This window comes from Microtus oregoni, unplaced genomic scaffold, assembly GCF_018167655.1.
Source record: "Microtus oregoni isolate MIOR12 unplaced genomic scaffold, Mior012 000006F_ref0000085, whole genome shotgun sequence".
In the NCBI taxonomy this organism is placed as follows: domain Eukaryota; kingdom Metazoa; phylum Chordata; class Mammalia; order Rodentia; family Cricetidae; genus Microtus; species Microtus oregoni.
The window spans coordinates 43,237,577-43,265,428 of NW_024543065.1; the positions used below are offsets into that span (position 1 = coordinate 43,237,577).

The 27,852-nt window shown below is 48.9% G+C and overlaps 1 protein-coding gene across 2 annotated transcripts; it reads left to right on the forward strand.

Moving 5' to 3' along the window:
* The first annotated feature begins 748 nt into the window (after nucleotides 1-748).
* On the forward strand, nucleotides 749-27,754 carry Brsk1 (BR serine/threonine kinase 1). 2 transcript variants are annotated; one of them, XM_041654117.1, is made up of 19 exons: nucleotides 749-1,081; nucleotides 2,634-2,728; nucleotides 2,865-2,950; nucleotides 4,644-4,784; nucleotides 9,358-9,474; nucleotides 9,563-9,596; nucleotides 9,681-9,749; nucleotides 15,629-15,775; nucleotides 16,245-16,276; nucleotides 16,721-16,891; nucleotides 17,617-17,714; nucleotides 18,123-18,282; nucleotides 18,492-18,552; nucleotides 18,956-19,325; nucleotides 19,721-19,769; nucleotides 19,864-19,987; nucleotides 20,565-20,763; nucleotides 22,757-22,846; nucleotides 27,072-27,754. In XM_041654117.1, exons 1-19 carry the CDS (start codon nucleotides 952-954, stop codon nucleotides 27,227-27,229), a joined length of 2,331 nt encoding a protein of 776 aa, XP_041510051.1. In that variant the 5' UTR covers nucleotides 749-951; the 3' UTR covers nucleotides 27,230-27,754. The 2 variants fall into 2 exon arrangements, with proteins under 2 accessions (XP_041510051.1, XP_041510052.1); XM_041654118.1 differs by lacking the exon at nucleotides 749-1,081 and having other exon boundaries at nucleotides 2,865-2,954.
* The last annotated feature ends 98 nt before the right edge of the window (nucleotides 27,755-27,852 follow it).

The following is a 27,852-nucleotide window of genomic DNA, read 5'->3' on the forward strand; positions in this document are numbered from 1 at the left end:
CCTCCTGTGAATACCTGCACCCCCTGACAATCCTTGCTTCTCTTTGTCTGCCTCCATGTCTCCTATCCCTGCCCCTTTCAGTTCCTTTTTATTTTCGGGGGGTGGGGGTGTCTCACATAGCCAGGCTGTCCTCAAACACACTATATAGCTGGAATGGCCTTGAACTCCTAGTCCTCCCTCCTCCCTTTTCTCTTTCTGTCTCTCTCTCTCTCTTCCGCCCTGTCTCTGCTACCCTACATCTTCCCATCTATTAATGTATGTCAGACTTCTCTTTGTGTCTCCATCTCTGCCTGTCCACTGGTCCTGTATCTCTCTCCATCCTTCCAGGCATCCCTCTCCCCTCCAGCATCCCTCCCCTCCAGCATCCCTCCACCCATTCCTACATCCCTCCACCCATCCCTGCATCTTCCCACCTCCTCTCCCTCAGTCCAGCTTCCAGGCCCGCCCCCTGCCACTCCCCCTCCCCTCTCCGAAAGGGTTAACTGTGGGGAAGGGCCGGGAGTCCCCGGATGGTGATGTCAGCGTGCCGGAGAGAAAGGACGAGGTGGCGGGGGGAGGCGGAGAGGAGGAGGAGGCGGAGGAGAGAGGGCGCGTGGGGGGGCGGGGGGTTCTCGGCCTGCAGCATCCGCCGGCCCCGCACTTCAGACCCCCCCTGCAGGGGGAGGCACAGGAAGGGGGGGGGCCGGCCAGGATCGGGCTGGGGAGGGGGGGCCGCGCAGCCCCCCCGACCATGCTGACTCCAGGGGCCTGACCCCCCCGGCAGCCCCCCCTCCCCCAGCTCTGCGGCCCACCGACTGGGGGGGCCAGCCAAGCCCCCTGGGGACCCCCGGAGAAGTGGGGAGCAACCGGGGGGGCCGGGACGGAGGTGTCGCCGGCCCCCACCGGAGGAACGGGTCTGCGGGCCGCAGGGGGGGCGGCCGGGGGACCGGTCGGGCCGGGACCAAGGGCACCATGTCGTCCGGGTCCAAGGAGGGTGGCGGGGGCTCCCCCGCCTACCACCTCCCACACCCACACCCACCCCAGCACGCCCAATATGTGGGCCCCTATCGGCTGGAGAAGACGCTCGGCAAAGGACAGACAGGTGAGCCTAGAATCTAAGCGGACACCTGGGGCGGGGGCGGGGTGCAGGAGGGGGCAGAGGGCGGGACCACTGGTATTTAAAGGGCAGACCCCTGGGTCCCACATAGAAAACGGGCTTGGGTTCTGAGTTCCAAGTGTCCACGGTGTACGGATGTAGGGACTTTGACTCTGGGACCTCGAGAGGGCAGGGGTCTGGGACTTCTGGGTCCGAAGGAGAAGCAGGGGTCTGGACTCCTGTGGCTCAAATAATCCAATTGGGGCAGAGGTTGGAGGGGCTCCAGGAGCAGTGGGGAAGCAGGCCCTTTGCGGGTGTGGGGCCCCGGCTGATTCTGCAAGCTGAGGCAGGCGGGTGCTGCAGTACAGCCGCAAGCAGGGTGGAGGTGCTGGCAGGGTGGAGGTGCGCCTATCCTGAGAGAGGCTGTTTTCTGTCCCTCTTCTCAAGCTCAAAGGGGGCCACCTGCGCTCTGGGCAGCAAGCTGGAGCCTTAGGGTGTGAGGTCGACCGCATTCTCCTCATTCTGCACAGTGTGGAAACAGGATGGAGAGGCGGGCTCTAGGAAGCTCAGCTCCCAGGAGTGGCCCTGGAAAGCAGGGTTCTATTTGATTGTTGCTAAATGCTGACTGTGACCATAAGCATCCCCTTCTGGGCAGTGGGTGGAGGTTATCTGGGAGTTGACCTCTAGTATTCCAGGTTGTAGGTCCCAGGTTCCTGTGAAGCTGAGTTCCAGGTTTAAGACAGGAAAGGGAAGACAGACTTTACATCCTGGTAGTAAGAGTGTGAAGTGTTGTTGACCTCAATTCATGAACTATGAAAGGTGGAGGGGTCGGGAGCCTGGACTCCTGGGTCTGAGGGAGAAGGGCTGGGGCCAAGACTTCTGGGTCTGAGAGTGGAGGGTTGAGATCTGGATTCCTGGGACTGAGAAGGGATTATGCATCTGAGCTCTGAGTGCTCAAGTCCTTTAGTTAAGGACTCTGAGAAATAGGCAGGGATCCCTGAATGTGTGTCGGGGGGGGGGGGGGGGGGGGGATGCTTGGAATTTGCTTGCTGTTGACCATGGTAGCTATTTTTTTAAGAGTTTTTTTTTCTTTTTTAGATAATTGAAAGGTTGGGGTTTGGAAGGAAGTGAGGATGGGAAGGCTTGGAAAAGAAGAAAATCTGAGAGTGTATTCTTTGCGAGATTATGGGGCTTCTGAAATCTGAAAGCCAGAGAATTCAAGGGAGTGATGGCTTGGTTGAGAGAGCAAGGAGACAGATTGGGAGAAAGAAAATCTGGAAAGATGAAGTTGGGCAGACATACCAGAAGGTCAGAGAGTAAGAGTAAAAGCAAGGGGTAGGATGAGGGTGGACAGTCCGAAGGGACAGAAGTGGACAAGGGAAATTGGAAGGGAGTGCACTTTGCAGGAATGGCAGCTGTTAGCCATCAGTGCAGGTGATTCAGGGGGAAAAAAAGGGTAGTCAACCCAGGATGGGGAGGAGAGTGAGGGTTTGGCAATTTAAGAATTGGAGAGAGAGCTAGGAGAACACCCCATATTTATTTTAAATATAACCTCCAGGGCTGGTTAAACTTGGGGTACACTGCATCACTGGTCAGAAGGTCGCCGTCAAGATCGTGAACAGAGAGAAGTTGTCGGAATCGGTGCTGATGAAGGTGCGTGCATGTGTGTGTGTGTGTGTGTGTGTGTGTGTGCGCGCGCGCATAAATATGTGTTTGTAGCAGGAGTGCCCTTTGGTGCTGAGGTGGGGAGGTCACGCTGACCCCTTCTCTTGTGTCCCTGGCCCCTCAGGTGGAGCGGGAGATCGCCATCTTGAAGCTCATCGAACACCCGCACGTGCTCAAGCTCCATGACGTCTACGAGAACAAGAAATATTTGTAGGTATTTATAGACGCCCAACCCCTCTGTCCTCCCTCCCCACGTTATCATTCCAAAAACCAGACCTAATGTAGCCTGTCCAAACTCAAGCTGGTAGGCTGGAGATGGAACTCAGTTGTAGAATGCAGGAAGCCCTGAGTTCAGCCCCCAGCACTGCAGAACTGGAAGCTCTACTGAGGTGAGGCAGAAGTATCAGAAGTTCAAGGTCACTCTCCCTCACAGCAGAGTTGAAGGCCAGGATGAGTTGCACATGACCGTGACCGGGTCCAGTCACTTCCCTCGGTCACAGTCACAGGAACACCCTGTAATTCACACTTGGACCTGATGCTACTAACAGTACAGTAGGACCAGAGTGGTCCTGGGTGGAGGACAGAGGCTGAGCCTCTTGCTGCTGTCTTTCTGCTTCAGCCTCCTGAGTAAATGGGATTACCAGACTGCACCAATTCCAGCTAACTGCCTTTATCCCTAAGGCACTTAGGGTTAGCATTAGCCTAGTAAAGCCTGAAGGGTCCTTCTAAATTCCCATTCTGGGACATCTGAGGTCTCTCCTATCCCAGCATCACTTCTGCGGCCAGGGCTGGCCACCACAACAATGGGCCTCCTCTGAAGTCCTGAGGCAGTATCACAAAGTCCATTACCGTCCTGTTAAGATAGGGGTGAGGGTCAGCTGTCTGGGCGTGGGAGAATGACTCTTTGTCCAGACTCTGGTGGCCCAGAGAACAGCTGGGCTGGACAACAAAAGAGGGGACAGACCTCTCGCTCCCCCAACCTCCCCATAGTGTAGAATGAAGCCACTCCAACATCCATCAGATTGATAGTACAGGTTCCCCAGACTGGAAGCAGCACCCAGCCCCAGGTCCTCATGGGAGTTATAGTCCTTAGGCTTCCCAGGTGTGGAGGCAAGAAGTCATTGTCTACAAAGTTGATGGTTACCACTCCCGTTCCACCATCCAGGCTGAGAGAGGGCTCGTGAGAGTTTGTGCTTCACATGGGAATTTAGCCGACCAACAGCTCAGAAATCGAGTTTTTGTTTCCCAGGAGCTGATAGGAACTGGAGGTTTAATCTTCCAAAGCCTGATGGGATTTGGAGTCTCTAGAATCCAGGTGGCTGATGGGAATTGGGACTGTCTATGTCCCAGAGGCTTATGGGAAGTGGGAGGGGGGTTGCTTTGTTTTTGTATTGTTGTTTTTATAAACTTCTTTGAATTATTGGGAGTTGTAGTTTCTCTCTGGTGTACTATAATTGTTACTGCCCACAAATGAAGGAGCACTTTGGTTTTTTTCAAGTCACAGACTTGTGACAATTAGAGGATTGGCCAGGGGGTTGGGGAATGTGCTAATGGGACTAGGGTCTTTATTTCCCAGAGTTCCATGGGAATTATGATTTTTGACCTGAGGCGCCAATGGAGTTGCTTTATCTCCAAAAACAACCAACAGTTTCCTTGTGACACTATGCCTCCCCGGACTAGTGGGAATTGAGTTCTGGTTTCCTAGAGACGTGTGGATATTGGAATCACTTCTCCTAGGGCTTGTGGCAATTGGAGTCTGTTTCCCAGGAGCTCATAGCAGTTGACGTTTCTTCTTTGCAGTTACTGGTGGTAAATTGGGGCTTCACCGTCTTCGGTAAAGGGACACCAGGCCTTGGTCCTTCACATGCCCCTTCCAGCCCTCTGCCCCGTCTATGTCTTTCAGATACCTGGTTCTGGAGCATGTTTCTGGCGGTGAGCTGTTTGACTACCTGGTAAAAAAAGGTAGACTGACGCCCAAGGAGGCTCGGAAGTTCTTCCGCCAGATCGTGTCAGCGCTGGACTTCTGCCATAGCTACTCCATCTGGTGAGGGGACAGCTGCAGGGGGAGATGGCTGAGGGTGGCCCAGGAGGCAGGTTCCTGCAGCCGCATGGAGGGCTGAGCAGAAACCAGTGTGGTTAGCCCTCAACCCTAACCTTTTTTAAATTCCTGGTATTGTAACTCAGACCGTATTATTTTACCCTTTGAAAAAGTGTACAGTTTCATAGTTTTAAATACACTTTCAGTCTTGTGTATGGTTGCTATGTAATTTTACAACTTTTTAAAAAATAGTTTGTGTGTGTGTGTGGTTTGGGGCTTGTGTGTGCTAAGCAAGCACTACCGTTTATCATACATCCCCAGCTTCTTCCTTCCTTTCTTCCTTCCTTCCTTTGTTTTTTTTTTCTTTGTATGTGTGAGAAAGAAACCAGGCTTCTTATAGCCCCTCTGTATGTAGACTAGCCTGCCCTCACTGCAATCCTCCTGTCTCCACCTCCTGCACACTAAGATCACAGGTGTGCGCGCCACCACATGCAGTTCTGTATTTGATATTGTTTGCCTTTTATTTTTTACTGGTGTGTGTGGGAGAGTGTTTACACACGTGTGCAACAGTGTGCACACGGAGGTCAGAGGACAACTTTCAAGAGGTTGTTCTCTCTACTTTGTGGATCCTAGGGAATCAAACAGGTCATCAGGCATGGAGGCAAATGCCTTTACCCATGAACCATCTTGCCAGCACTTCTGTCCTATTTAAAGCCAACTCAAGGTCACTAAGAGTGGATCCTGTGGTTTCTTCTAGATGTTGTAAAGTGTTATCTCTTGCATTTAATCCTGGGGTCCCTTTCAAGTTAATAGTAGTATTTGATATGAGGTAAGAATTGCAGCTTGTGTTTTTGACATATGAATATCCCTGCAAAGAGACTCCTCAATGACTTCAGGCTAGACAAGACATGATGCATGCAGCATTTAGTGTGAGGAGTGCATACCTGTAATCCTAGCACTCACGAGACAGAGGCAGGAGCCTCATTGAGGGTTCAATGCCAGCCTGGGCTATATAAAGAATTTTATGCCACCGAGGGCTACATAGAAAAACCCTGCTTTAGCCAGGCCACGGTGGTGCACGCCTTTAATCTCAGCACTTGGGAGGTAGAAAGAGGCGATCTCAGTGAGTTTGAAGCCAGTCTGGTCTACAAAGTGAGTTTCATGTCAGGCTCCAAAGCTACAGAAAAACCCATCTCGAAGAAAAAAAAAAGAAAAAAGAAAGAAAAACCCTCTTTTGCCAGGAATGGTGGCACATGCCTTCAATCCCAACACTTGAGAGGCAGAGACAGGGGGATTTCTGTGAGTTTGAGGCCAACTAGGTCTACAAAGTGAGTTCCACAACAGCCAGGACAGGACTGTTATACAGAGAAACCCTGTCTCAAACACATACACACACACATCTTTTTTTTTGTTTTTTTTGTTTTTTTTTTCCGAGACAGGGTTTCTCTGTAGCTTTGGAGCCTGTCCTGGAACTTGCTCTTGTAGACCAGGCTGGTCTTAAACTCATAGAGATCCACCTGCTTCTGCCTCCCGAGTTCTGGGATTAAAGGCGTGCGCCACCACCACCCAGCTCAAATCTTGGGTTTTGTTTTTTTTTTAAGATTTATTTATTTATTATGTATACAGTGTTCTGTCTGCACATATGTCACCAGACCTCATTACAGATGGTTGTGAGCCACCATGTGGTTTCTGGGAATTGAACTCAGGACCTCTAGAAGAGCAGGCAGTGCTCTTAACCTCTGAGCCATCTCTCCAGCCCTCTCAAATCTCGTTTTTACAGACAGAGTGGAGGTGTGTGGCTAAAAAGATTACTCAGTGGTTAGAACATGTAATGTTCTTACACGGGATCCAAGTTCAAGTCCTACTACCCATATCTAAAGTCTCACAACTGCCTTTAAAGATGGGATGCCTCTAGCTCCACCAGACACTTGCAATCACATGCGCGCGCACACGCGCACACACACACACACACACACACACACACACACACGTTAAATCTGTTTAAAAGCCAACTAAATGCTAGTTATTAAAATTAAGTACAACACTTTTTTGAGCAGCCAGGGTACCAAGTCCTGGCAATGAAGACTATAGCCTGTAGGAGGCACTATTCAGCATATTGTGTCTGTCCCACTTACTGACTGCTTCAAATAGAAACTGCAGAATTCTACAGCTCTCCCCCCACACACACCTTCACATTTGACCCATAAATCTTGAGGAATTTGGTCCAGGAGTAGAAAGGTCCTGAAAAAGGAACCAGTTGCCTGCTTTGAGTGGGCAAGTTTTTTTTTACATGAAGCCTATGCTGCTGATATATGCTTTTAGTCCCGCACTCAGGAGGCAGAGGCAGGTGGATCTCTGTGAGTTCCAGGACAGCCAGAACTGCACAAAGAGACCCTGTCATAAAAAAATTAAAAATTAAAAAATTATTTGAGCCGGGCGGTGGTGGCGCACGCCTTTAACCCCAGCACTCGGGAGGCAGAGGCAGGCGGATCTCTGTGAGTTCGAGACCAGCCTGGTCTACAAGAGCTAGTTCCAGGACAGGCTCCAAAACCACAGAGAAACCCTGTCTCGAAAAACCAAAATAAATAAATAAATAAAATAAAAAATTATTTGATATGCCCACAAATAATGATAATAATACCAACAATAATAGCTGGGCATGGTGGTGCATGCCTTTAATCACAGCACTTGGGAGACTAGTAGATCTGAGTTCAAGCCAACCTGGACTACAGAGTGAGTTCCAAGACCACCAGGACTACAAAGAAAAACCCTGTTTTGAAAATAAAAACAATAAATACAATTACTTGATATGGAACTATTTTTATTTTTATATTTATTGGGGTAATAAGGAAGACCGAGTCTTTTGGTGTAGCCCAGATTGTCCTGGAACTCATATCACTCCTCCTGTCTTGGCCTCCAGAGTGCTACGGTTATAAACATGGCACATCATACCTCACTGTATTTTTTTTTTCTAAGACAGGATTTCTCTCTGTAGCCCTGACTGTCCTGGAAGTCGCACTGTAGACCAGTCCAGCCTGAAACTCAGAGATCCGCCTGCTCTGCCTCCCAAGTGTTGGGATTAAAGGCGTGAGCCACCACTGCCTAGCATATATATATATATATATATATATATATATATATATATATATATCACATATATAATAATATAAATAAATCATATATATGTGTGTATATGATTTATTTATAATTTATTAATATATGGTACTTTGCCTCCATGTATGCTTGCAGACCAGAAGAGGACACCAGATCTCATTACAGATGGTTGAGAGCCACCATTGGTTGCTGGGAATTGAACTCAGGACCTCTGGAAGAGCAGGCAGTGCTCTTAAACTCTCAGCCATCTCTTCAGCACCTTAGCTATATTTTTATATTTCTCTTTTTTAAAAAACATTTATACGTTTTTCTTTGTGGGAGGGTCAAGTGACTTGTCCCACATGTCGAGATCAGAAGACAACTTTTAGGTTCTTCATGTGGCTTCTGGTTATTAGAAATATAAAGATTGGGCCAGTGAGATGGCTCAGCAGGTAATGGTCCTGCTGTCAAGTCTGATGACCTGAGTTTGAGCTCTAGAAGCCACATGGTGTGGTGGGACATACCTCTGGAAGTAGAGACAGGTAAATCTCTGTGAGTTTCAGGGCAATATAGTGAGACCCTGCCTCAATAAATAATTTTAAATATTTAATAAATAAAAATTTAATAAATAAAAAATTTATTTAAATTGGGACTGTAGAATGGCTCAGTGGTTATGAACACTGACTGCTCTTCGAGAAGACCTCGTTCCAATTCCCCGCACTACATGGTAGCTCACAATCATCTACAGCTCTGGTTCCAGGGGATCCAACATTCACTTTTAGGCCCCAGACATTCACATGGTGTCATCACATGCATGCAGGCGAAATACTCGTGGGGGCTGTCAAGATAGCTCAGTAGGTCCAAGAACTTGCAGCAGTGCAAGCCCAATGCTTAAGAGGCAAAAACAGAAAGCTCCCTGGCATTAGCTGGGCAACTAGTCTAGCCATATTGATGAACTCCAGATATAGTGAGACCCTGTCTCAAAGTGCACAGTGGAGAGCCATTGAGGAGGACCCTAGATATTAACTTCTTGCTTCCACATGCATACACATACGTATGTACACGCCATCACACAGAAAGGCATGAAGAGTCAGGCATAAGTGATATATGCCTATGATCCCAATATCTGAGAGAGTGAGGCAGAGGATTGATTCAAATTGGAGGTCTACTTAGGCCACATATCAAGACATTATGGCATGACCCTATCACGCGCCGCGCGCGCGCACACACACACACACACACACTCACACACGTCAGGCTTGAGGGCACATATTTGTAATTCCAGAACAGGGGAGATAGAGGAAGGAGACCAGGCAGGATTTCAAGGCTGTCCTGGACTATATAATCACTGTGAGGGCTATCCTGGGCTATAAGACGCCTTGTCTTTAAAAAAATCTTGGAAGTATCTCACTTTAGGAGATGGTGAGTAAGTGAGGATGGGCTTCTTTGAGGGCAGCCAAGGCTGAACTTCGCCTGTTTGTCTTAGTCACAGAGACCTGAAGCCAGAGAACCTGCTGCTGGATGAGAAAAACAATATCCGGATAGCAGACTTTGGCATGGCATCCCTGCAGGTGGGGGACAGCCTCCTGGAGACCAGCTGCGGGTGAGTCTCAGAGTTCCTGGGAAGGATAAGAAGCTGGCCAGAGCTCACACCCTCACACCACTCTCTCTTTTTCCTTCTCTTCCTTCAGGTCTCCCCATTACGCATGTCCAGAGGTGATCAAGGTGAGTGAGGGGAGAGGGGAGGTTAAGGGAACGGGACAGAGTGGCAACAGAGATGCAGTTGAAATGATACCTTTTGCCTTCCAGGGAGAAAAGTATGATGGCCGCCGGGCAGACATGTGGAGCTGTGGAGTCATCCTGTTTGCCCTGCTTGTGGTAAGGCGCCTTTCGCTGCTACCACCGTATATCTGGAACAATGTCACCCAGTGGAGCATAGAACCTTACATGCATCCTCACTTCTAGCATCACCTCCAAAGGAGTGAGAGCATGTGTGTGTCCATGTGATCGCTCAAGTGTTTGTAAGTGTTTGTGGCTGTATGGATATATATCTATGTGAGTGTGTGTGATGTCTTGACATATGTAGGTTTTTGTGAGAGGGATCTGGAAAATATAGGTGTCATCTCCCAAATATGTGTGTGTGTGTGGGGGGGGTGATAGTAGTGTGAATTTTAATCGGTCTTAATAATAAAAACTTAGAGTCAGCTATCGGGTGAAAGCTGAAGGGTCAGAGAAGCAGAGCAGCCAGCCACTAGAGCTCTTACCTCTACCAATGCTCAGACCAAAGGGGCAATCCTGTCCTCAGACTGCACGAACTCCTGTTTCCTCCCGCCTTATATTCCTCTCTCCGCCCAGCCATATCATTCCTGTCTCCACCTCCCTAGTGCTGGAATAAAAGGCATGTGATCCCAAGTGCTGGGACCACCTTTGCGTGAGCTGTTTCTCTTTTAGACTGGATCAATTTCACATAGCCCAGGGTGGCCTTGAACTAACAGAGATCCATCTGTCCCCCCCAAGTCCTGATATTAAAGATGTGTGCCACCACTGCCTGGCCTCTCGAGTATTGCCTCTGATCTTCAGGCAAGCTTTATTTGTTAAAGTACAAACAAAATATCTCAAATATATGTATGTTGTGGATGAACCCATGAGTCTAAATATATGTGTGTGTATGTGTGTGAATGTGTATATAGAGCACTGGTTCTCAACATTACTAATGTTGCAACCCTTTAATATAGCTTCTCATGTTGTGGTGACCCCACCCCCACCAACCATAATTTTTTTTGAGACAGGGTTTTTCTGTAGGTTTGGTGCCTGTCCTGGAACTCACTTTGTAGACCAGGCTGGCCTCAAACTCACAGAGATCTGTCTGTCTCTGCCTCCCGAGTGCTGGTATTAAAGGTGTGCACCACCACCACCCAGCAATAAAATTAGTTTTGTCGCTATTTCATAACTAATTTTGCTACTGTTATGAATCATAATGTAAATATCTGTGTTTTCCAATGGTCTTAGGCTGCCTCTGTGAAAGGGTCCTTCAACTCTCCTCCTCCTCAGAAAAGGTCGTGTCTCACAGGTTAAGAACTGCTGACATAGAGAGACAGGCGGTGTCTCATGTCTTCCAGGCTAGCCTTGAACTCATATATAGACAAGGATGGCTTTGAACTCCTGGTTCTCCAGCCTCCACCTCCCAAATGCTTGGATCACAGGCATCTACCACCATACCTGATTTGTGTGGTGTTAAGTATTGAACCCAGGGTTTTGCATGCTAGGCCTAGAACATTCCTCCATCCCTACTAGTCCTGTGTTTTACCTAGTGAATATCCTCAGCCGCATGACCATTTCTCCCAGAAACTTCCCAGAGCCTCGCTCTTTGCCCTCCATCACCCCCATCCCCAGGTCAGACCTTGTGGTAAGCGCTCCTCTTCGCTCCTCTTCCCGGCCGTGGTCAGGGTTGTCAGTGTGCATTTTGTTGCATAATTTCTCAAGCCCCATCTCCTTTCCTTGCCTGTCGTAAGCTCCTTGAGGTTGGGACCCAGATCAGTGGCTTTCATCTTTGTAGATTTGTTGACTCATCTTTGAAGACCCAGAGTTGGCCTGTCGTGACCCTCCTACTAATGTAGCATGAATTAATAACTATCTCAAAGCAGGCTTTCTTCTGAGCGTAGTTGTTTTTAGATTTATTTTTTTATTTATGTGTGTCTGTGTGTACATGTTGTCTATGGAAACAAAAAGAGTATGAGAACCTCTGGAGCTGGAATTAAAGGTGGCTCTACGCCTTTTAGTGTGGGCATTGGGAACTGAACTTAGGTACTCTGGAAGTGCTCTTAAGCACTGAGCCATCTTTCTAGCACCCTGAGTGTGCTGTTTGTTTGTTATTAAGACTTTCTTCTTTCTTTTTTTTTTTTAAGATAGGGTTTCTCAAAAAAACAAACAAACAAACAAAAAAAAAAGATAGGGTTTCTCTGTGTAAGCCTGGCTGTCCTAGAACTTGCTCTATAGATCAGGCTAGCCTCAGACTCAGAGATCCACCTGCCTCTGAATCCTGAGTGCTGGCATTACAGGCCACCATTGCCAGACTAAGATTTATTTATTTTTATTTTATGTATATGAGTGTGTTGCCTGCATGTATGTCTGTGAACTTTGTGCTTGCCTGATGCCTGCGGATGCCAGAAAAGCAGTCTAAATCCTCTGGAGCTGGAATTATGGACAATTTTGAGACACCATGTTGATCCTGGGAACCAAACCCAGGTCCTCTGCAAGAGCAGCAAGTATTCTTAACTGCTAAGCCGTCCCTCCAGACCTATTTTTTAGGTGTTTTGAGATGGTTTCATGTAACCCAGGCTGACCCCAAACTCACTGTGTAGCTTCCCTTGAACTCCTGTGCTTCCTCCCACCGCCCGTGTCATGGGTGTTATTATTTAAAACCCAGCAGGAAGAGAGAGTCATACCACAGGGCTTCACATAGGAGGTTAACTGGAAGAGGAGAAAGAAGGGGCAAAGAGTGACAGAAGAGAAAATGAAGAGAGAAAGAGATGGGAGATGGACAAAGCTCACCTTTTATAAGGGGACATAGTGAATGTGCACAGGGGGCGCTCACACTAGCTGCAGCTGCGGACCTATCCTGTCAGGACCCCAAGGGCAGGCCAGTACAGATGCCTGAATACTAATAGTGGAGATACAGTGCTGGCAGTTGAACACAGGGATTGTGTATGCTGGGCAAACTCTCTACAACAACTGGGCTAGACCTCCAGACCCGTCTCTCGGTCTTTTGTCATCAAATGGGGAGATGACAGAATTCAAATCTTGGCCAAGTATGCCACTCTCTTTCTGTAAGCCTCAGTCTCCTTATGGGCCCAGCGTGAATAATTACAGTACCAGCAATCCTGAAGATGTCCATTAAAGGCAAGATCCAGTTCTGTATCCAGACAAGCAACAAAAAGCATGTTAAAAACAATTTAGAGTTGCTACCAGTTGACCTTGATCAAAGGGGGTGCAGCAGTGGGTAGACTAGCTGGCTCTCCAGAAGCAACAGCTCACGATTCCAGTCCTCACTAACTCACTGTTCATAATGATTATACACAACTGAACTTCCGAGAGTAATGAGGAGCAGCTGTGCGCTGACAGTCCCCATAAGATCCTTATAGCCCTTCCATCAAGACGAGAGAAGCTGAGGCTCACTGCCGACACATCAGGCCCCAGACAGAGCCAAAGGTGGGCTTTTGGACTCCAAGACCAGCAGTGAGGTGGTCTCTCCCCATCTTCCTTTCTGTCCATGCTCCTGAGATACAAGGGACAACCATTTAAGACACTTGGAAAAACCCTGAGACACAACATCACCTCTCCCAAGAGCCCTCCTCCAATTCCTTAGGTCAAACCAGACTCCCTTATTCTGTCCCCAATCCTTGTGATCACATCATCCCATTAGCCCCAGTCAGCCTGGATTTTTTTCTCTTTTTATTCTCTTATTTTTGCTATTTTTAAACGTTTATGTAGTGTGTGTGTGTGTGTGTGTGTGTGTGTGTGTGTGTGTGTGTATGTATCCAAGGCATGCATGAGGTCAGAGGACAACTAGCGGGAGGCAGTTCTTTCCTTCACCATATGGGTCCTAGGGATCAAACCCTGCTGCATAGGCTTGGAAGCACATGCCTTTACCCAATGAGTCATTTCATGGCCCTGTTTGAGACAGGTTCTCATATATCCCAGGCTGGCCTTGACCCTATTATGTAACTGAAGACGACCTTGAACATGCATGAACCTACCTCCTCTGGGTGCAGGGTTACAGGAGTCAACTCTGTGTCCCTGCAGAGACAGTGCCGGGGCTCATGCACAGCTTGTGCTTGCTCGACAAACATGCTACTGCAGCCGAGCCACACTCCCAGCCATTTTATTTTTCCCTGCTTCCTTCGTTTATTTGTTTTGTGGTGGTGTTTGTTTCAAACAGGGTCTTTCTATGTAGGCCATGCTGGCCTCGAACCACAGAGACTGCTTGCCTAAATCTGCCAAAATCTGGGATTAAAAGTGTACACCCCTACACCAAGCCCTCTTTAGTTGTAGTTAGTTAGTTAGTTAGGTAGTTAGTTAGTTAGTTAGTTTGAGACAGGGTCTCACTGGTAACCCTAGCTGGCCTAGAATTCACTACGTAGACTAGGCTGGCCTTGAACCCTCAGAGATCCAGCTGCCTCTGCCACCTGAATACTAAAATTACACCACAACCAACCCTCTCATTTGTTTTATTGGTACCTATTTATTTATTATTCCTTTCTGCTGAGCCACCACACCCGAAAATCTCCTGCTTTACTCTCTTTCAGATTTGGTGTTGCTATATAACCCACACTGGAATAAAACTCTTTATGTAGCCCAGGCTGGCCTCAAACTTGCATCAGTCCTCCTGCCTTAGCCTCTTGAGAGCTGGTATCACAAGCATGCATCACCACGCCTGGCAAATACAATATGATAAGCGTGGTGGGACTTCCCACGGTACTGGGATTGAACCCAGGGACTGGTATTCGACAGGCAAACACTACCACTGAACTGTATCTCCAAATGTTCCACCTGTTCTTTTGGTTGTTTGGTTGGATGGTTATTTTAGGGGTTTTTTGTTTTGTTTTTTTGTGTGTGTTTGTTTTTTGAGACAGTGTTTCTCTATAGTCCTGACTGTTTTGGAACTCACTCTGTAGACTAGACTGACCTCGAACTCACAGACATCCACCTGCCTCTACCTCCCAAGTGCTGGGATTAAAGGTGTGTGCCACCACTGCTCAGCTCTTCCACCTATCTTTTGTTGTTTTGTTTGTTCATTTGTTTGAGTCAGAGTCTCACTATGCAGCCCAGGCTGGCCTCAGGCTCACAACAGTGTTTTAGAGACACACTTCCCCCTTGCAAATCTCTATGTCACTTACATATTACACACTGGACAGCCCTTGCCAAATTGTCGAGCTTCTTGTGTCTTAATTTCCCAATCAAAAGTGAGAATTATGGGCTGGAGAGGTAGTTTAGTGGCTAAGAGCACTTATTGCTCTTCCAGAGGACATGAGTTCAATTCTCCACACCCACATCAGACAGCTCACAACTGTGTGTAGCTCCAGCTCCAAGGGATCTGGCTTCCAAAGCACCTGTATACACGTGGCACACACACACAGATATACCTAAATAATAAAGTTTTTTTTTTTAAGTGAGAATTATTTTGGTTTTGAGGTACGTTTTTGTTTTATTTCTGGTTTGTGTGTGTGTGTGGTTTTTGTTTGTGGCCGTGTGTTATGTCACCCAAACTTCCCCCGAATTCACGATGTAGCTGACCACTACCTCCCAAATTCTGGGATTGTAGGCATATGCAACTACACTGGTGCTGGGAATCGAACCCAGGACTTCTTGGATGTTAGGCAAGCATTCCACCAACTGAACTACATCTCCAGCTTTGTAGGCGAGGCTATTAAGAGTTTCCTCCCTGGGGGCCTCTTGTGTCCATGGTGACGGTGAGATATATGAATGCATCGTTAGTGCTTGGAACCTCACTGGCCAATCTTAAGCTCCTCCTTAAATGCAGCTTCTCGTGTTATGGTGACCCCCAACCATAAAATTATTACATTGCTACTTCATAACTACAATTTTGCTATTGTTATGAATCATAGTGTAAATATCTGTGTTTTCCGAAGGTCTTAGGTGACCCCTGTGAAAGAATTGTTTGATTCCCCCCACAGAGGGTTCGTGACCCATAGGTTGAGAACCACTGACCTAAGGGGTCTTGATAATGTCTTGCACAGGGGGCACTGCCCTTCGATGACGACAACCTGCGCCAGCTGCTGGAGAAGGTGAAACGCGGGGTCTTCCACATGCCGCACTTCATCCCTCCGGACTGCCAGAGCCTCCTGAGGGGGATGATTGAAGTGGAGCCAGAGAAAAGGCTCAGTGTAAGTTGGTAGGGACTGGCAGAAGAGGAATAGTGCATGAGGTGACAATTACCAAGGGAGTCATGGGACCAGTTTCTGGAGCACGCCTGTAAATTAGTAGATGGTTGAGTTCAATACTTAAGCTACAAGACCAAGGTCCAGCCAAACTTATAAACTAGAGAGAAAGCAGTCCAAAGTTGAACTAGGGAGTTCCGGGCCTTGAGGATGGCTTATGTTCGGATTAGCGGGTTGGAAAGGCTGGCACTATGCATGCGGAAAACTGCCATCCAGGGTCTAATAATGATCAGTCTTTAGGCACACAATACAATATGCTTTACTTCAACCAGAGGAAATCATGATATGTCATCCTGCCTATGGTTGGGGAGGTCAGGGACCCCCCAGAGTCAGCTCTAATCAATTTTATTTAATTGCTCACCTTCTGTGTGTACACAACCTAATTTCTGCTTCTCTGTGACCCACCCCTTCACAGCTGGAGCAAATTCAGAAACATCCCTGGTACTTGTGAGTAAGAGGGAATTGAAGTTGGATACCCAAGGGAGGTAGGGCATTGGGGCCAGAACAGAGGTGGACAGTGGAATGCCATGTTCCTGATGGGTGGAGCAGGATGGGAGTAACTAAGTCTCAGACTTATGAGTCCTGGCAGAAGAGGACAAAGCTGAAGAGGATTGGACCAGGGGGAGGGGTGGAGTGGGGTGGGGGAGCTCGGGGTCCTCAGGGTCAGAGAGAGAACTAGGGTCTGGACCCTCTGGGTCTGAAGGAGGAAGACTGGGGTCTGAACTTCTGGTCTGAGGGAGGAGAGCGAAATCTTGATTTCCTGGGTCCAAGGAAGTCAAGCTGGTGACCCAGGTCCTGGGAGGAGTAGCCTGGGCATGAGACCTAAGCCTAGGATGATAAAGGTTCTATTGCGAAGGCTGGTTTCTACAAAGTGTTTCTGCACCTTTCCAGGGGCGGGAAACACGAACCAGACCCTTGCCTGGAGCCAGCCCCAGGCCGCAGGGTAGCCATGCGGAGCCTGCCTTCCAATGGAGAGCTGGACCCTGACGTTCTGGAGAGCATGGCTTCTCTAGGATGCTTCAGAGACCGAGAGCGGCTGCACCGAGAACTGCGAAGCGAGGAGTAAGCTCCCAAGCTCCTTTCACGGGCACCCCACTTCACCCTTTGAGTGGGTTGTGGCAGTTCCCTATACTGCCTGCAGGGGGTGTACCATGTCCAGACTTAGGGGACCGACAGACTAGAGGCAAGACTTAGAGCTGGTGTGTGCGTAGGAACAGTTGTGACCTGGAGAGGAATGCAGGCATGGATGATGTCTGCGTTATGTAGAACTTAATATGTACTTAGTAAGTGCCCCAGGGTTAGCTACTGTTACTGTTGTGATGTGCATTGATTATAGGAAGACAACTATGCTGAGCTGTAAGAAAATGGCATTCTGGGTCAGAGAAGAGAAATAGGACCTGAACACCTGGGTCTGAGAGAGGAGGCCTTGGACTTGAAGGATTGTGGTGGAAGGGGTGGGGTCTGGACTTGAACCCTTGGATCTGGAGACAGGTCTACTAGTTTGCCTGAGCTCAAGGAACCACAGGACCCAAATTTCCTAATTTTACATGCATTTTTTCCTATTATATTTATTTACATATGGGAGGCGGGGTGGTGCCAAGGCACGTTTGTGAAGAGCAAAGGATAACTGGCAGGAGCTCAATTCTTTCTTTCCACCACGTGGGTCCCAGGGAGCCAACTCAGGCCAATCAGACTTTAGTGGCAGCACCTTCATTCATCTCTCCAGCCCTGGGCACTGATTTCTGACCTCAGTCCTTCCTTAACCGCCTCCCTCTTTCCTGTCTCAGGGAAAACCAAGAAAAGATGATCTATTACTTGCTTTTGGATCGGAAAGAGCGGTATCCGAGCTGCGAAGACCAGGACCTGCCTCCACGGAATGATGTTGGTGAGAAGGCAGATTGGGCATTCAGATCCCAGGATTCCCAAGGGAGGAGGATGCTATATAGGCCCTGGGAGTTTATGTTTAGACAGCTAGATATTTTTGAGAACCTTGCTCTGCTCTGGGCCTCAGTTTATCCATGTGTTTGCTTTTGTTGTTGTTGTTTGTTTGTTTTGTTTTTCAAGACAGGGTTTCTCTGTGTAGCTTTGGGGTCTGTCCTGGAGCTCACTCTGTAGACCAGGCTGGCCTCGAACTCACAGAGATCCATCCACCTGCCTCTGCCTCCCAAGTGCTGGGATTAAAGGCATGCACCACCACCGCCCAGCTCCCCATCAGTTTACAAGGCAGTGTGTATGTGGTGTGTACAGCTGAGCAAATTTACCTACTGAGGGGTTTGATGCTCTCTCCCTTCAGACCCACCTCGGAAGCGTGTGGATTCTCCCATGCTGAGCAGACATGGGAAGCGGAGGCCGGAGCGGAAGTCCATGGAAGTCCTGAGCATCACAGATGCTGGGAGTGGTGGTTCCCCAGTGCCTACCAGACGGGCCTTGGAGATGGCCCAGCACAGTCAGAGGTGAGAGCCTGTCCCCTCTGGAAGCATCTTCAGCCCCAGAAAATAAAGGGAGCAGACATTCTAGACCCTGCTCAACCTCATGTGTTCTCATGCCCAGGACGAATGAGGACCCCTGGTCCTCATTCCCTCATCTGGGAGGATATGGAAATGAAGGACTATCTGAACCCTTTAAAACTCTCTCAGATTTGCTTTTTTAATCCTGTAAACAGATCCCGCAGCGTCAGTGGAGCCTCCACTGGTCTATCCTCCAGCCCTCTGAGCAGCCCAAGGGTAAGGCTAGACCCTCAGGTGAATGGAGACAGATATGGAGAAGTCAGAAAAGATTGAACAGAAAACACAATTTCATGAGGCATTCTTACCCCCCAGAAGTGTCAAAGACCCCATTTCTGTGTCTTAGGTTTGGATTTGTAGTATATCCGAAGGGTTTAATCACTTATCATAAGTTCTTTGAGCACAATCAGTGTGCTAGTCTCTGCTTAAGTTGGGGTTGCAGTCTTAGTATGGTGATTGGAAACAGTGCCAGTGTCTCAAATACTGAGTGTAGGCGAGGCTGACTGGACTACAATTCCCAGCATGCCTCGCATCCCTTCCCAGCGAGTCTGAGCAAGTAGTGCTTCCAAAGCATCCTGGAAATTGTAGTCCAAACTCTTACCAGCTCCTGTTTTCTCCACAGAGTCCGGTCTTTTCCTTCTCGCCAGAGCCAGGCGCTGGAGATGAGGCTAGAGGCGGTGGCTCCCCAACTTCCAAAACACAGACGCTGCCTTCTCGGGGCCCCAGAGGCGGGGGCGCTGGGGATCAGCCACCGCCCCCCAGTGCCCGGTCCACACCCTTGCCCGGACCACCAGGCTCTCCACGCTCCTCCGGCGGAACCCCCTTGCACTCACCTCTGCACACGCCTCGAGCCAGCCCTACTGGGACCCCAGGAACGACACCACCTCCCAGCCCAGGCGGTGGCGTCGGGGGAGCTGCCTGGAGAAGTCGTCTCAACTCCATCCGCAACAGTTTCCTGGGCTCCCCTCGCTTCCACCGGCGCAAGATGCAGGGTAGGAGTTTCAGCAGATGCAAGACTGCAGTTGCCAACTTCTGAATTCTAATGTGAGAAGGAGGAGCTAAATGTCCTTTGAGCCATTTCCATGGGGGGGGGGGGTCTTCAAGTAGAAAAGAGCCATCTTCCTAAGACCCAAGACAAATGGAGATGATAAGGTTTGGAGCAAAGAGGGGGTTTCGGGGAGGAGATGGGGACAGGCCCTGTAAGATGTATTCTGTCCACGGGGCTTGAGACCCACCCTGAGAGGCGTGGCCTAACCACTGCCTTTCCTCAAGGGGACGGGTCAGACTTCTGGGTTAAGGTTAGCCATTTGAGATGTGACTGACCTACAGGGCCCTGGATGATACATAATAAAACGTGTTGACTACTTTCTCTCTCCTCCCTGACTAGTCCCCACCGCAGAGGAGATGTCCAGTTTGACCCCAGAATCCTCTCCCGAGTGAGTTCGACAAGGGAAGGAGCCGAATGGGAACGGAGGGGATTTATCTCTTAGTGTCTTCCTGACCCTGCTGCTTCTATCCCCTTTCACCCAGGCTGGCAAAACGTTCCTGGTTCGGGAACTTCATCTCCTTGGACAAAGAAGAACAAATATTCCTCGTGCTAAAGGACAAACCTCTCAGCAGCATCAAAGCAGACATTGTTCATGCCTTTCTGTCGGTGAGAGCCCTGGCACACCCATTGACCACAAGGGTACACTCCCTGCCACTCTACCCCTTCTGAGACTCATGGGATTTGTAGTTTTCCAGCAAGAGTTGGACTTGGTCAGTATTGGACAGGGAGGCAGGAACAGACTATAGGAGCCAAAACCTAAAGTGCTAAAATAAGACCCTAAATAACAGAATCCTGAGCACCAGTGGAAGGTGAGTGAGTTGCCATGCCTTGCCACAAAATCTGAGGGTGGTAAAGACTGTTCTCAGTGGACCTTAACGCTTCCTACTTAGTCCCAGTCCCATAGCCCTTTGCTGTAGGGCTGATGGGTTTTGCAATTACCAAGACATGTGACTTGTGGAGGAAGGGAAAAGTGTATTTCATATGGTTCAGAAGTGTATTTCATGTGATTCTAACTATCCCATAGATAGGGGAGACCGCATGAATTTGGATTCGTTCTTCCGAATGTAGGGCAGAAGAACTACAGGCACCGGTGGCTGATGAGACTTGTTCCTTGTCCAGAGCCAGGTGTAGGATGGTTGTCTGTCCCTTAGACTCATCCCATCCTCGTGTCCTCACCTTCTAGATCCCCAGCCTGAGTCACAGTGTGCTGTCACAGACCAGCTTCAGGGCCGAATACAAGGCCAGCGGTGGCCCCTCCGTCTTCCAGAAGCCTGTCCGCTTCCAGGTGGACATCAGCTCCTCTGAGGGTCCAGAGCCCTCACCCCGAAGAGATGGCAGTAGTGGAGGTGGCATCTACTCCGTCACCTTTACTCTCATCTCTGGTGCGTCTCTCCTGACCAGCCTTGGGGTATTCGAGATCTCTAAATAGAATTTTCAGCACAGGAGGGCAGCGAGAACAGGAAATCAGCACAGAATTCTGATTCTGTGAGCCCCTCCCCCCCAGGCTTTCTGTTCCCAATCTTTCCATGGGTGGGTCTAGTGAGATTATTTTATGGATATCAGTAATCACTCATTTGTCAAAGAGAGAAATCTATGGAGTAGTTTGTGCTACCTTCTCATCTTTTTTTTTTTTTTTTGGTTTTTCGAGACAAGGTTTCTCTGTAGCTTTGGAGCCTGTCCTGGAACTCCCTTTGTAGACCAGGCTGGCCTCAAACTCACAGAGATCCTCCTGCCTCTGCCTCCCAAGTGCTGGGATTAAAGGCGTGCGCCACCACCTCCCGGCTACCTTCTCATCTTCTATTAGAAGTGTGAGCGTGCTAGCCTCAAATATAAGTGTGCTACCCCAACCAGACATCACCAGTCTACCCACGGAGTTCTTCCTGAGCTCAAGTGTAGCCTTGGAATTTTAACTCCAGGCAGCAATGACCAGTCAAGAGTTGGCCTGACAGAAGGAAAACCACAGGAATGTCTTGCTTCTAATTCTTGGTTCCTGGGTCTTAATGTTAGAAGTACATACATAGGCGTATTCCTCTATCTGCTTTCTTCGTCACCAGTTTTAATATGTTATGGCGAGGGGATGAGCTTGCTCTGAGAGCTTGTAAAGCAGGCCGCATTGAGTGTGTGTGACACAGCTGTCACATGGAGGTCAAAGGTCAGTTTGTGAGCATCAGTTCTCTGCTGCCATGTGGACCCAGGGGTGAACTCGGGTTGTCAGGCTTTGCCGCAAGTGTCTTTACCCACTGCACTATCTTGCCAGTCCACAGTTGTTGATTGTTTTTTTTTTTCTCTCACACATTTTCTTCCTTTCTTTTTCTTTTCCTTTTCTTTCTTTCTTTTTTTAATTTGGTTTTCGAGATGGAGTTTGTCTGTTGTTGGAGGAGCCGCTTGTTCGTCCCGGCCACCCATAACCGAAATAATCACATAGAAACTGTATTAATTAAATCACTGCTTGGCCCATTAGCTCTAGCTTTTTATTGGCTAACTCTTACATCTTAATATAACTCATTTCTATTAATCAGTACATCACCACAAGGTCGTGGCCTACCAGCAAAGTTTTAACACATCAATCTCCAGTGGTGGATCTGTAGTCTCCCTGACTCCGCCTTTCTTTCTCCCAGCATTCCGTTTAGTTTCCCCCACCTACCTAAGTTCTGCCCTATCAACAGGCCAAGGCAGTTTCTTTAATCATTAATGGTAATCACAGCACACAGAGGGCACTCCCACATCAGTCTGTAGCTTTGGAGCCTATCCTGAAACTCACTCTGTAGACCAGGCTGGCCTTGAACTCACAGAGATCTGCCTGCCTCTGCCTCGTGAGTGCTGGGATTAAAGGTGTGCTGCACCACCACCATGCTTATTTTTCATGTTAAAAAATTTTTTATGTATATGAATATTTTGTTTGCATGTATGTCTATGCATCATGTGTGTGCCTGATGCCCAAGGAAAACAAAGGAAGGTATCAGATTTCCTGGGACTGGAGTTACAGGTAGTTGTGAGCCACCATGTGGGTGCTAAGAATCAAACTTAAGTCCTCCGGAAGAGCAGCCAGTGCTCTTAACAGCTGAGCCATCTCTCCAGCCCCTCACTTATTTTTCTTACATTTTTTTCCCCTCACATCCTTAAGGAAAGTTAAGGGAGCAACAACATCTATTTAAATAGAAACCAGCACCTATCGTTATATTAAAATGAAGATGTCAGGGTGTAATAGTATTCCTTAGGTGCACTACAGAGATCCATTTGGGAACCAGTTATTGACACAGACCCAACAGAGTCAGCAAAGTTACCCCTTAGAGGAGGACAGACTTGCTTGATAGAGGAACCTTGCCTGCCTCTGCTCTGAGTGACCGTGTTTCCTATTTGCTCATCGCCCCACAGGTCCCAGCCGTCGGTTCAAGCGAGTGGTAGAAACCATCCAGGCACAGCTGCTAAGCACTCACGACCAGCCCTCTGTGCAGGCCCTAGCAGGTGGGTACCACACAGCCAGGGTGACCAGGTACAGACTCTGTGCAGGCCCTAGCAGGTGGGTACCACACAGCCAGAGTGACCAGCCCTCTGTGCAGGCCCTAGCAGGTGGGTACCACACAGCCAGGGTGACCAGGTACAGATTCTGTGCAGGCCCTAGCAGGTGGGTACCACACAGCCAGAGTGACCAGCCCTCTGTGCAGGCCCTAGCAGGTGGGTACCACACAGCCAGGGTGACCAGCCCTCTGTGCAGGCCCTAGTAGGTGGGTACCACACAGCCAGGGTGACCAGCCCTCTGTGCAGGCCCTAGTAGGTGGGTACCACACAGCCAGGGTGACCAGATGCAAATTCAGCCTTCTCTTCGCTTTGGAGAAGCCAGACTGGCCCATTTCTTGGACTTTTGGTCAGTGTCTTACTGAGGCCTCCCCTGCACTGTTGGGAATAGATTTCCCACAAGAGGCTGGGCTCTGAGAAGGGACTCCTCAGCACTCCAGAGGCCCTAAGAGGACAGTGGCCTCCATGTTGGGAGCCATGGAACATGGTGCCACAGAGCCGTGGAACTCTGTTTCGTGGGAGATTTACCGGCCATCCTGGTGTGCCTGGGACTGGGGACAAGGCATGACCTTTATACTAAAACCAGGACAGATAGGACATATTAGTGGCTCACTTTACAAGACCCAAATGTCATTGGCATTGAAGGACATAGTTCTTATCTGGCTTCCATGGGGAAGAGCGGAGGCCAGGCCTCAGGGAGGGGTTGTAATTCACCCAGGTTTCCATAAGAGAATAACATAAACTGGCCAGGGGTTGGCTCAGAGGTAGACCATTTACCTAGCAAGGGTTCCTGGGTCCTATCACCAACAGAGAAAAAGAAAAGCAAAAAACATAATCTGGGTGACTTTTTAAGCAATAGGAAACCAGGTATGAAGATGCATGTCTGTAATCCTAGCATTCAAGAAGCTGAGGCAAGGCAGGAAGGTGGTCAGAAACTCAAGGCCATTCTGAGTGACTAGTTCCAGCCATTTTGGCCACTTAGTAAAACTGTTTGAAAACAAACAAATAGGACCGGAGGATGTGGCTCAGTTATAGAGCACTTGACCAGCATGCACTATGCTCCGGGCTCAGTCCTCGCACCACGTAATTAGAAGTGGTGTCACACAGCTGTAACTCAGGCAGCGTTTTGGAGGTGGAGTGGGGGATCAGAAATTCAAAATCAGTCAAGCAATGGTGATGCACACCTTTGATCCCAGCACTCAGGAGGAAGAGGCAGGCAGGATCTCTGAGTTTGAGGCCAGCCTGGTCTACAGAGGGAGTTCCAAGACCACCAGGGCTACCCAGAGAAACCTTGTCTTGAAAAACAAAATAAAGAAAAAAGAAAATGAGGGCTGGAGAGATGGTTCAGTGGTTAAGAGCTCTTCCAGAGGTCCTGAGTTCAATTCTTAGCAACCATATGAAGGCTCACAAACGTGTATAATGAGATCTGATGCCCTTTTCTGCCATAAAGGCTTATGTGCAGATAGAGCACTCATATACATATAAATAATCTTTTTTTAAGTGTTTTTAAATGAAAGAAATTCAAAGTCATTCTCAGCTATGTATCGAATTTGAGGCCAGAGAGATATTCATGAGACCCTGTCTCAGAAATAAGCAAGATAAAATTACTTTTTAATTATTTTTTTCAAAAAGTGTTATTTATTTTGTGTACATGAGTGTTTTTGTGTGCATGCTTGGTGTGTGTGTGTGTGTGTGTGTGTGTGTGTGTGTGTAGTCCAGAAGAGGGCATCAGAGCCCTCGGAAGTGGAATTACAGAGTGTTGTAAACTCGGTATTGAATGCAGGTCCTCTGGAAGGGCAGCCAGGGCTCTTAGCCAGGAAGCCATCTCTCTAGCCTGGGAGCTTCTGTCCAGAGACTAGAAGTCCCAGGTCAATGCAGCACACAGATCTGGTGTTTGTCTGCAGTCCATTTCCTCATGCACAGATGACCTCTTCTCACTACGTCTCCTTAGGGTTCACTTTTTGCCTTTTTCAGATGGGGTCTCATCTATCCCAGACTGGTCTCAAGCTCCATATGTAGATACAAATGATCTTGAACTCCTGACCCTCCTGCCTCCGTCCCAGATGCTGGAATTATAGGCAGACACTATCAGTCTAGCTTTCACTGAGGCCTTTGATAAATTCATGGCACTAATCCCATATATGAATGCTCCACCCTCAAAATCTAATCATCCTCCCAGAAGCCCCTACAATTTCGGGGTAATGATTCCAGCATGTGAATTATGGGGACACAACGTTTAGCCTATAGTACAGTACAGGTGTGTCTGCCATAGCAACCAGAGATGCAGAGATGGGAATTCTAAGTGAATGAGGGGTTTACAGAGAAAAGCAGGCTCCATTTGAAGGAGCATGCTGAATACACAAGAGTCCTGTGAAATCAGCCTGACATCCCTCTGTCCCCGTCCCCATAGAAGAGATTGAACACAGAGAACTCAGTAATGAGTAAAGCAGCCTGGAGGACACTAGTAGCTTGACAGGGCTCATCTTGACCTTGGAATCATTACTTATGGCTCTCATTAATAAATGACCTCAAGCCGGCTGGTAGTGGTGCACACCTAGAACCCTAGCATTTGGGAAGCAGAGGCAGGTAGATCTCTGTAAGGCCAGCCTGGTCTACAGAGTGAGTTCAAGGACAGCCAGGGCTAAACAAGGAAATCTTATCTGGAACCCCCTTCCCAAAAAAAAAGACCTCAAAGTTGGCCCCTGAAACAGTTCAGAGTTTTCATCATACTGTCCTGGAGGTGCGACACTCAAGCTAACCTCAGGGTGTCGTCCTGAGAGCTGTCCTTTTTTTGCTCTATGGCTCCTACCTACACCTGTGGCCACATCCTCCAGAGCTAGTACCACTGTACTGCCCCTGGCATGACTGGTTCATTTAAGGATGGGTGACTAACCTGGGTCTACCCAGGTAATCCCAGGTAGTCTCCCCACCCACAGGGATTATCCTGAGTCACACAGATGAGCTCAGCATTTTCACAGGTCCCCAGCTTTACGATGTGAACATCTGGTCGGGAGGGTGGTGGTGGCATTATTCAGCCTCCCTGGGGGGTTATTTGGCACTGTGTGGAGACTCTTTTTGATCTTCTCACATGGAGAGCAGGAAGGTATTACTGGCATCATGTGGGTGGGGAACAGGGATGCTGAGAAACCTTGTAACTCACAGAAAATTTCTCACAACAAAGTTATTCGGGCCTCAGGAGGATTAGTTAAATGACAGTTGCTGCAAGGAAATACCTCACAAAGGCAGCTTCAGGAAGTGGGGACTGGCAAGAGGGCTCCTCTAAAGGTGCTTGCCACTAAGCCTGACAGCCCGAGTTAGGTCCCCAGGACCCACGTGATGGAAGGGAGAACACGTTTCTGCAAGTTGTTTCTTTTCCACACTGGAACTGTAACACACACGCCACACAGACACGCGCACACACACTTAAAAAGTAAGGGAAGTTCCAGGCAGCGGTTCTGCATGCTCTTCATCCCAGCTCTCAGGAGTCACACACGGGCAGATCTTCGTACATTAGAGGACAGCCTGATGTTGAACTCCATGTACACACAAAATCATGTGCACGCACGTGCTAGCATATGTATACAAGGTGTGGCCTTCCTCAGGCCAGTTGAACCAGATGGGTTTGAGACCCTGAAACAGTTCACAACACTGTGAGCCCCATTCCCTTAAAATTACCTAGTTATCAAAAAGGGTTACTGCAGTTATCAGCCCTGTGGTTGCCTCTGAGAGCTGAGAATTTCTTGTGATGGGCTAACCTGGGCCTCAGACAAGCTGGGTAGGTTTTTCCGAAGCTACAAGGCACCTACCTCCAGGCCTTCTATAAGAAAAGGTATGCTTCCCTATGGCAGCTGTCTCTGGGACTTGAAGTCTCACAGGTGGCGAATTTGGTCTCTGATTGTTATCACTACTACATTTATTTATTTGTGTAGGGAGAGTGAGCCCCAGGGTGCACATGTGGAGGTCGGAAGATAGCTCGCAGTCAGTTCTCTCTCTCCCCCTACTCTGTGGGTCCCAGGGATCAGACTTAAGTCATTGAGCCTGGTGACACCTTTACCCACTGGACCATCGTGCCAGCCAACTTTGGTTTCTTAGGGTGACTGAGACCAGCAGACAGGAGCCTCAACCTGGTTTCAGCAGCCTATCAGTCCATACAAAATTACTTCTTCCTTCACAGATGAGAAAAACGGAGCCCAGACCCGGCCTGCTGGTACCCCACCCCGAAGCCTGCAGCCCCCACCAAGCCGCCCCGACCCTGATCTGAGCAGCTCTCCCCGCCGAGGACCCCCTAAGGACAAGAAGCTCCTGGCCACCAATGGAACCCCTCTACCCTGACCCCAGGGGGTCAGGGAAGGAGGGGATCCCCCTCCACCCCCCTTCCCTGCCCCCCTACTGTGAATCTGTATATAAGGCCCAAGGAGTATGTTGGGAGGTGGGGGGACATAAAACTCGGCCTTGCCCTGAAGGGATGGGGCTCCAGGGGCCGTGCCCAATGGGGGGAGGTTCTAGGGCAAAAAGGGGGTGGGAGCTGTTTCTATTTATTTATTGATTAATTTATTATTTTATTTATTGATCAATCTCTGCGGGTGGGGTGGGGGAGGGATGGGAGCTGGTTGGGGGTGGCTTAGCAGATCCGGACAGGGCCCTCTGTCTCTGTGTCATCCCCAACCCCTACTCCCCTTCCTGGGCCCCTGCTCCCCACCAAGTCCTTTACCCTTCCCCTCCGACCTTCTGTACGGATTTGCTCTCCCGGAAGGAATTCTGGTTCTGGTTTTGCGTGATCCTGCCTGCGTCTGTCTGATTCCGCCGGCGGCAACAACAACAACAACAACAAAATTAATAAATAGCCTTGATCAGGGACAGCTGGCTGGCCTTCGCCTCTCAATTCCTGGGGTGCTTCCAGTCACGGGACACGTGGGTACCATGATGCTGCCCCTCTAAGTGGTGAGCACCAGTCC

Coding starts and splice junctions, on each gene's coding strand:
- Brsk1 (XM_041654117.1), top strand. CDS start 952: ATGTCGTCCGGGTCCAAGGAGGGTGGCGGGGGCTCCCCCGCCTACCAC. Junction 9,475..9,562: donor CTCCTGGAGACCAGCTGCGG/GTGAGTCTCAGA, acceptor CTCTTCCTTCAG/GTCTCCCCATTACGCATGTC. Junction 17,715..18,122: donor GCCTCCACGGAATGATGTTG/GTGAGAAGGCAG, acceptor CTCTCCCTTCAG/ACCCACCTCGGAAGCGTGTG.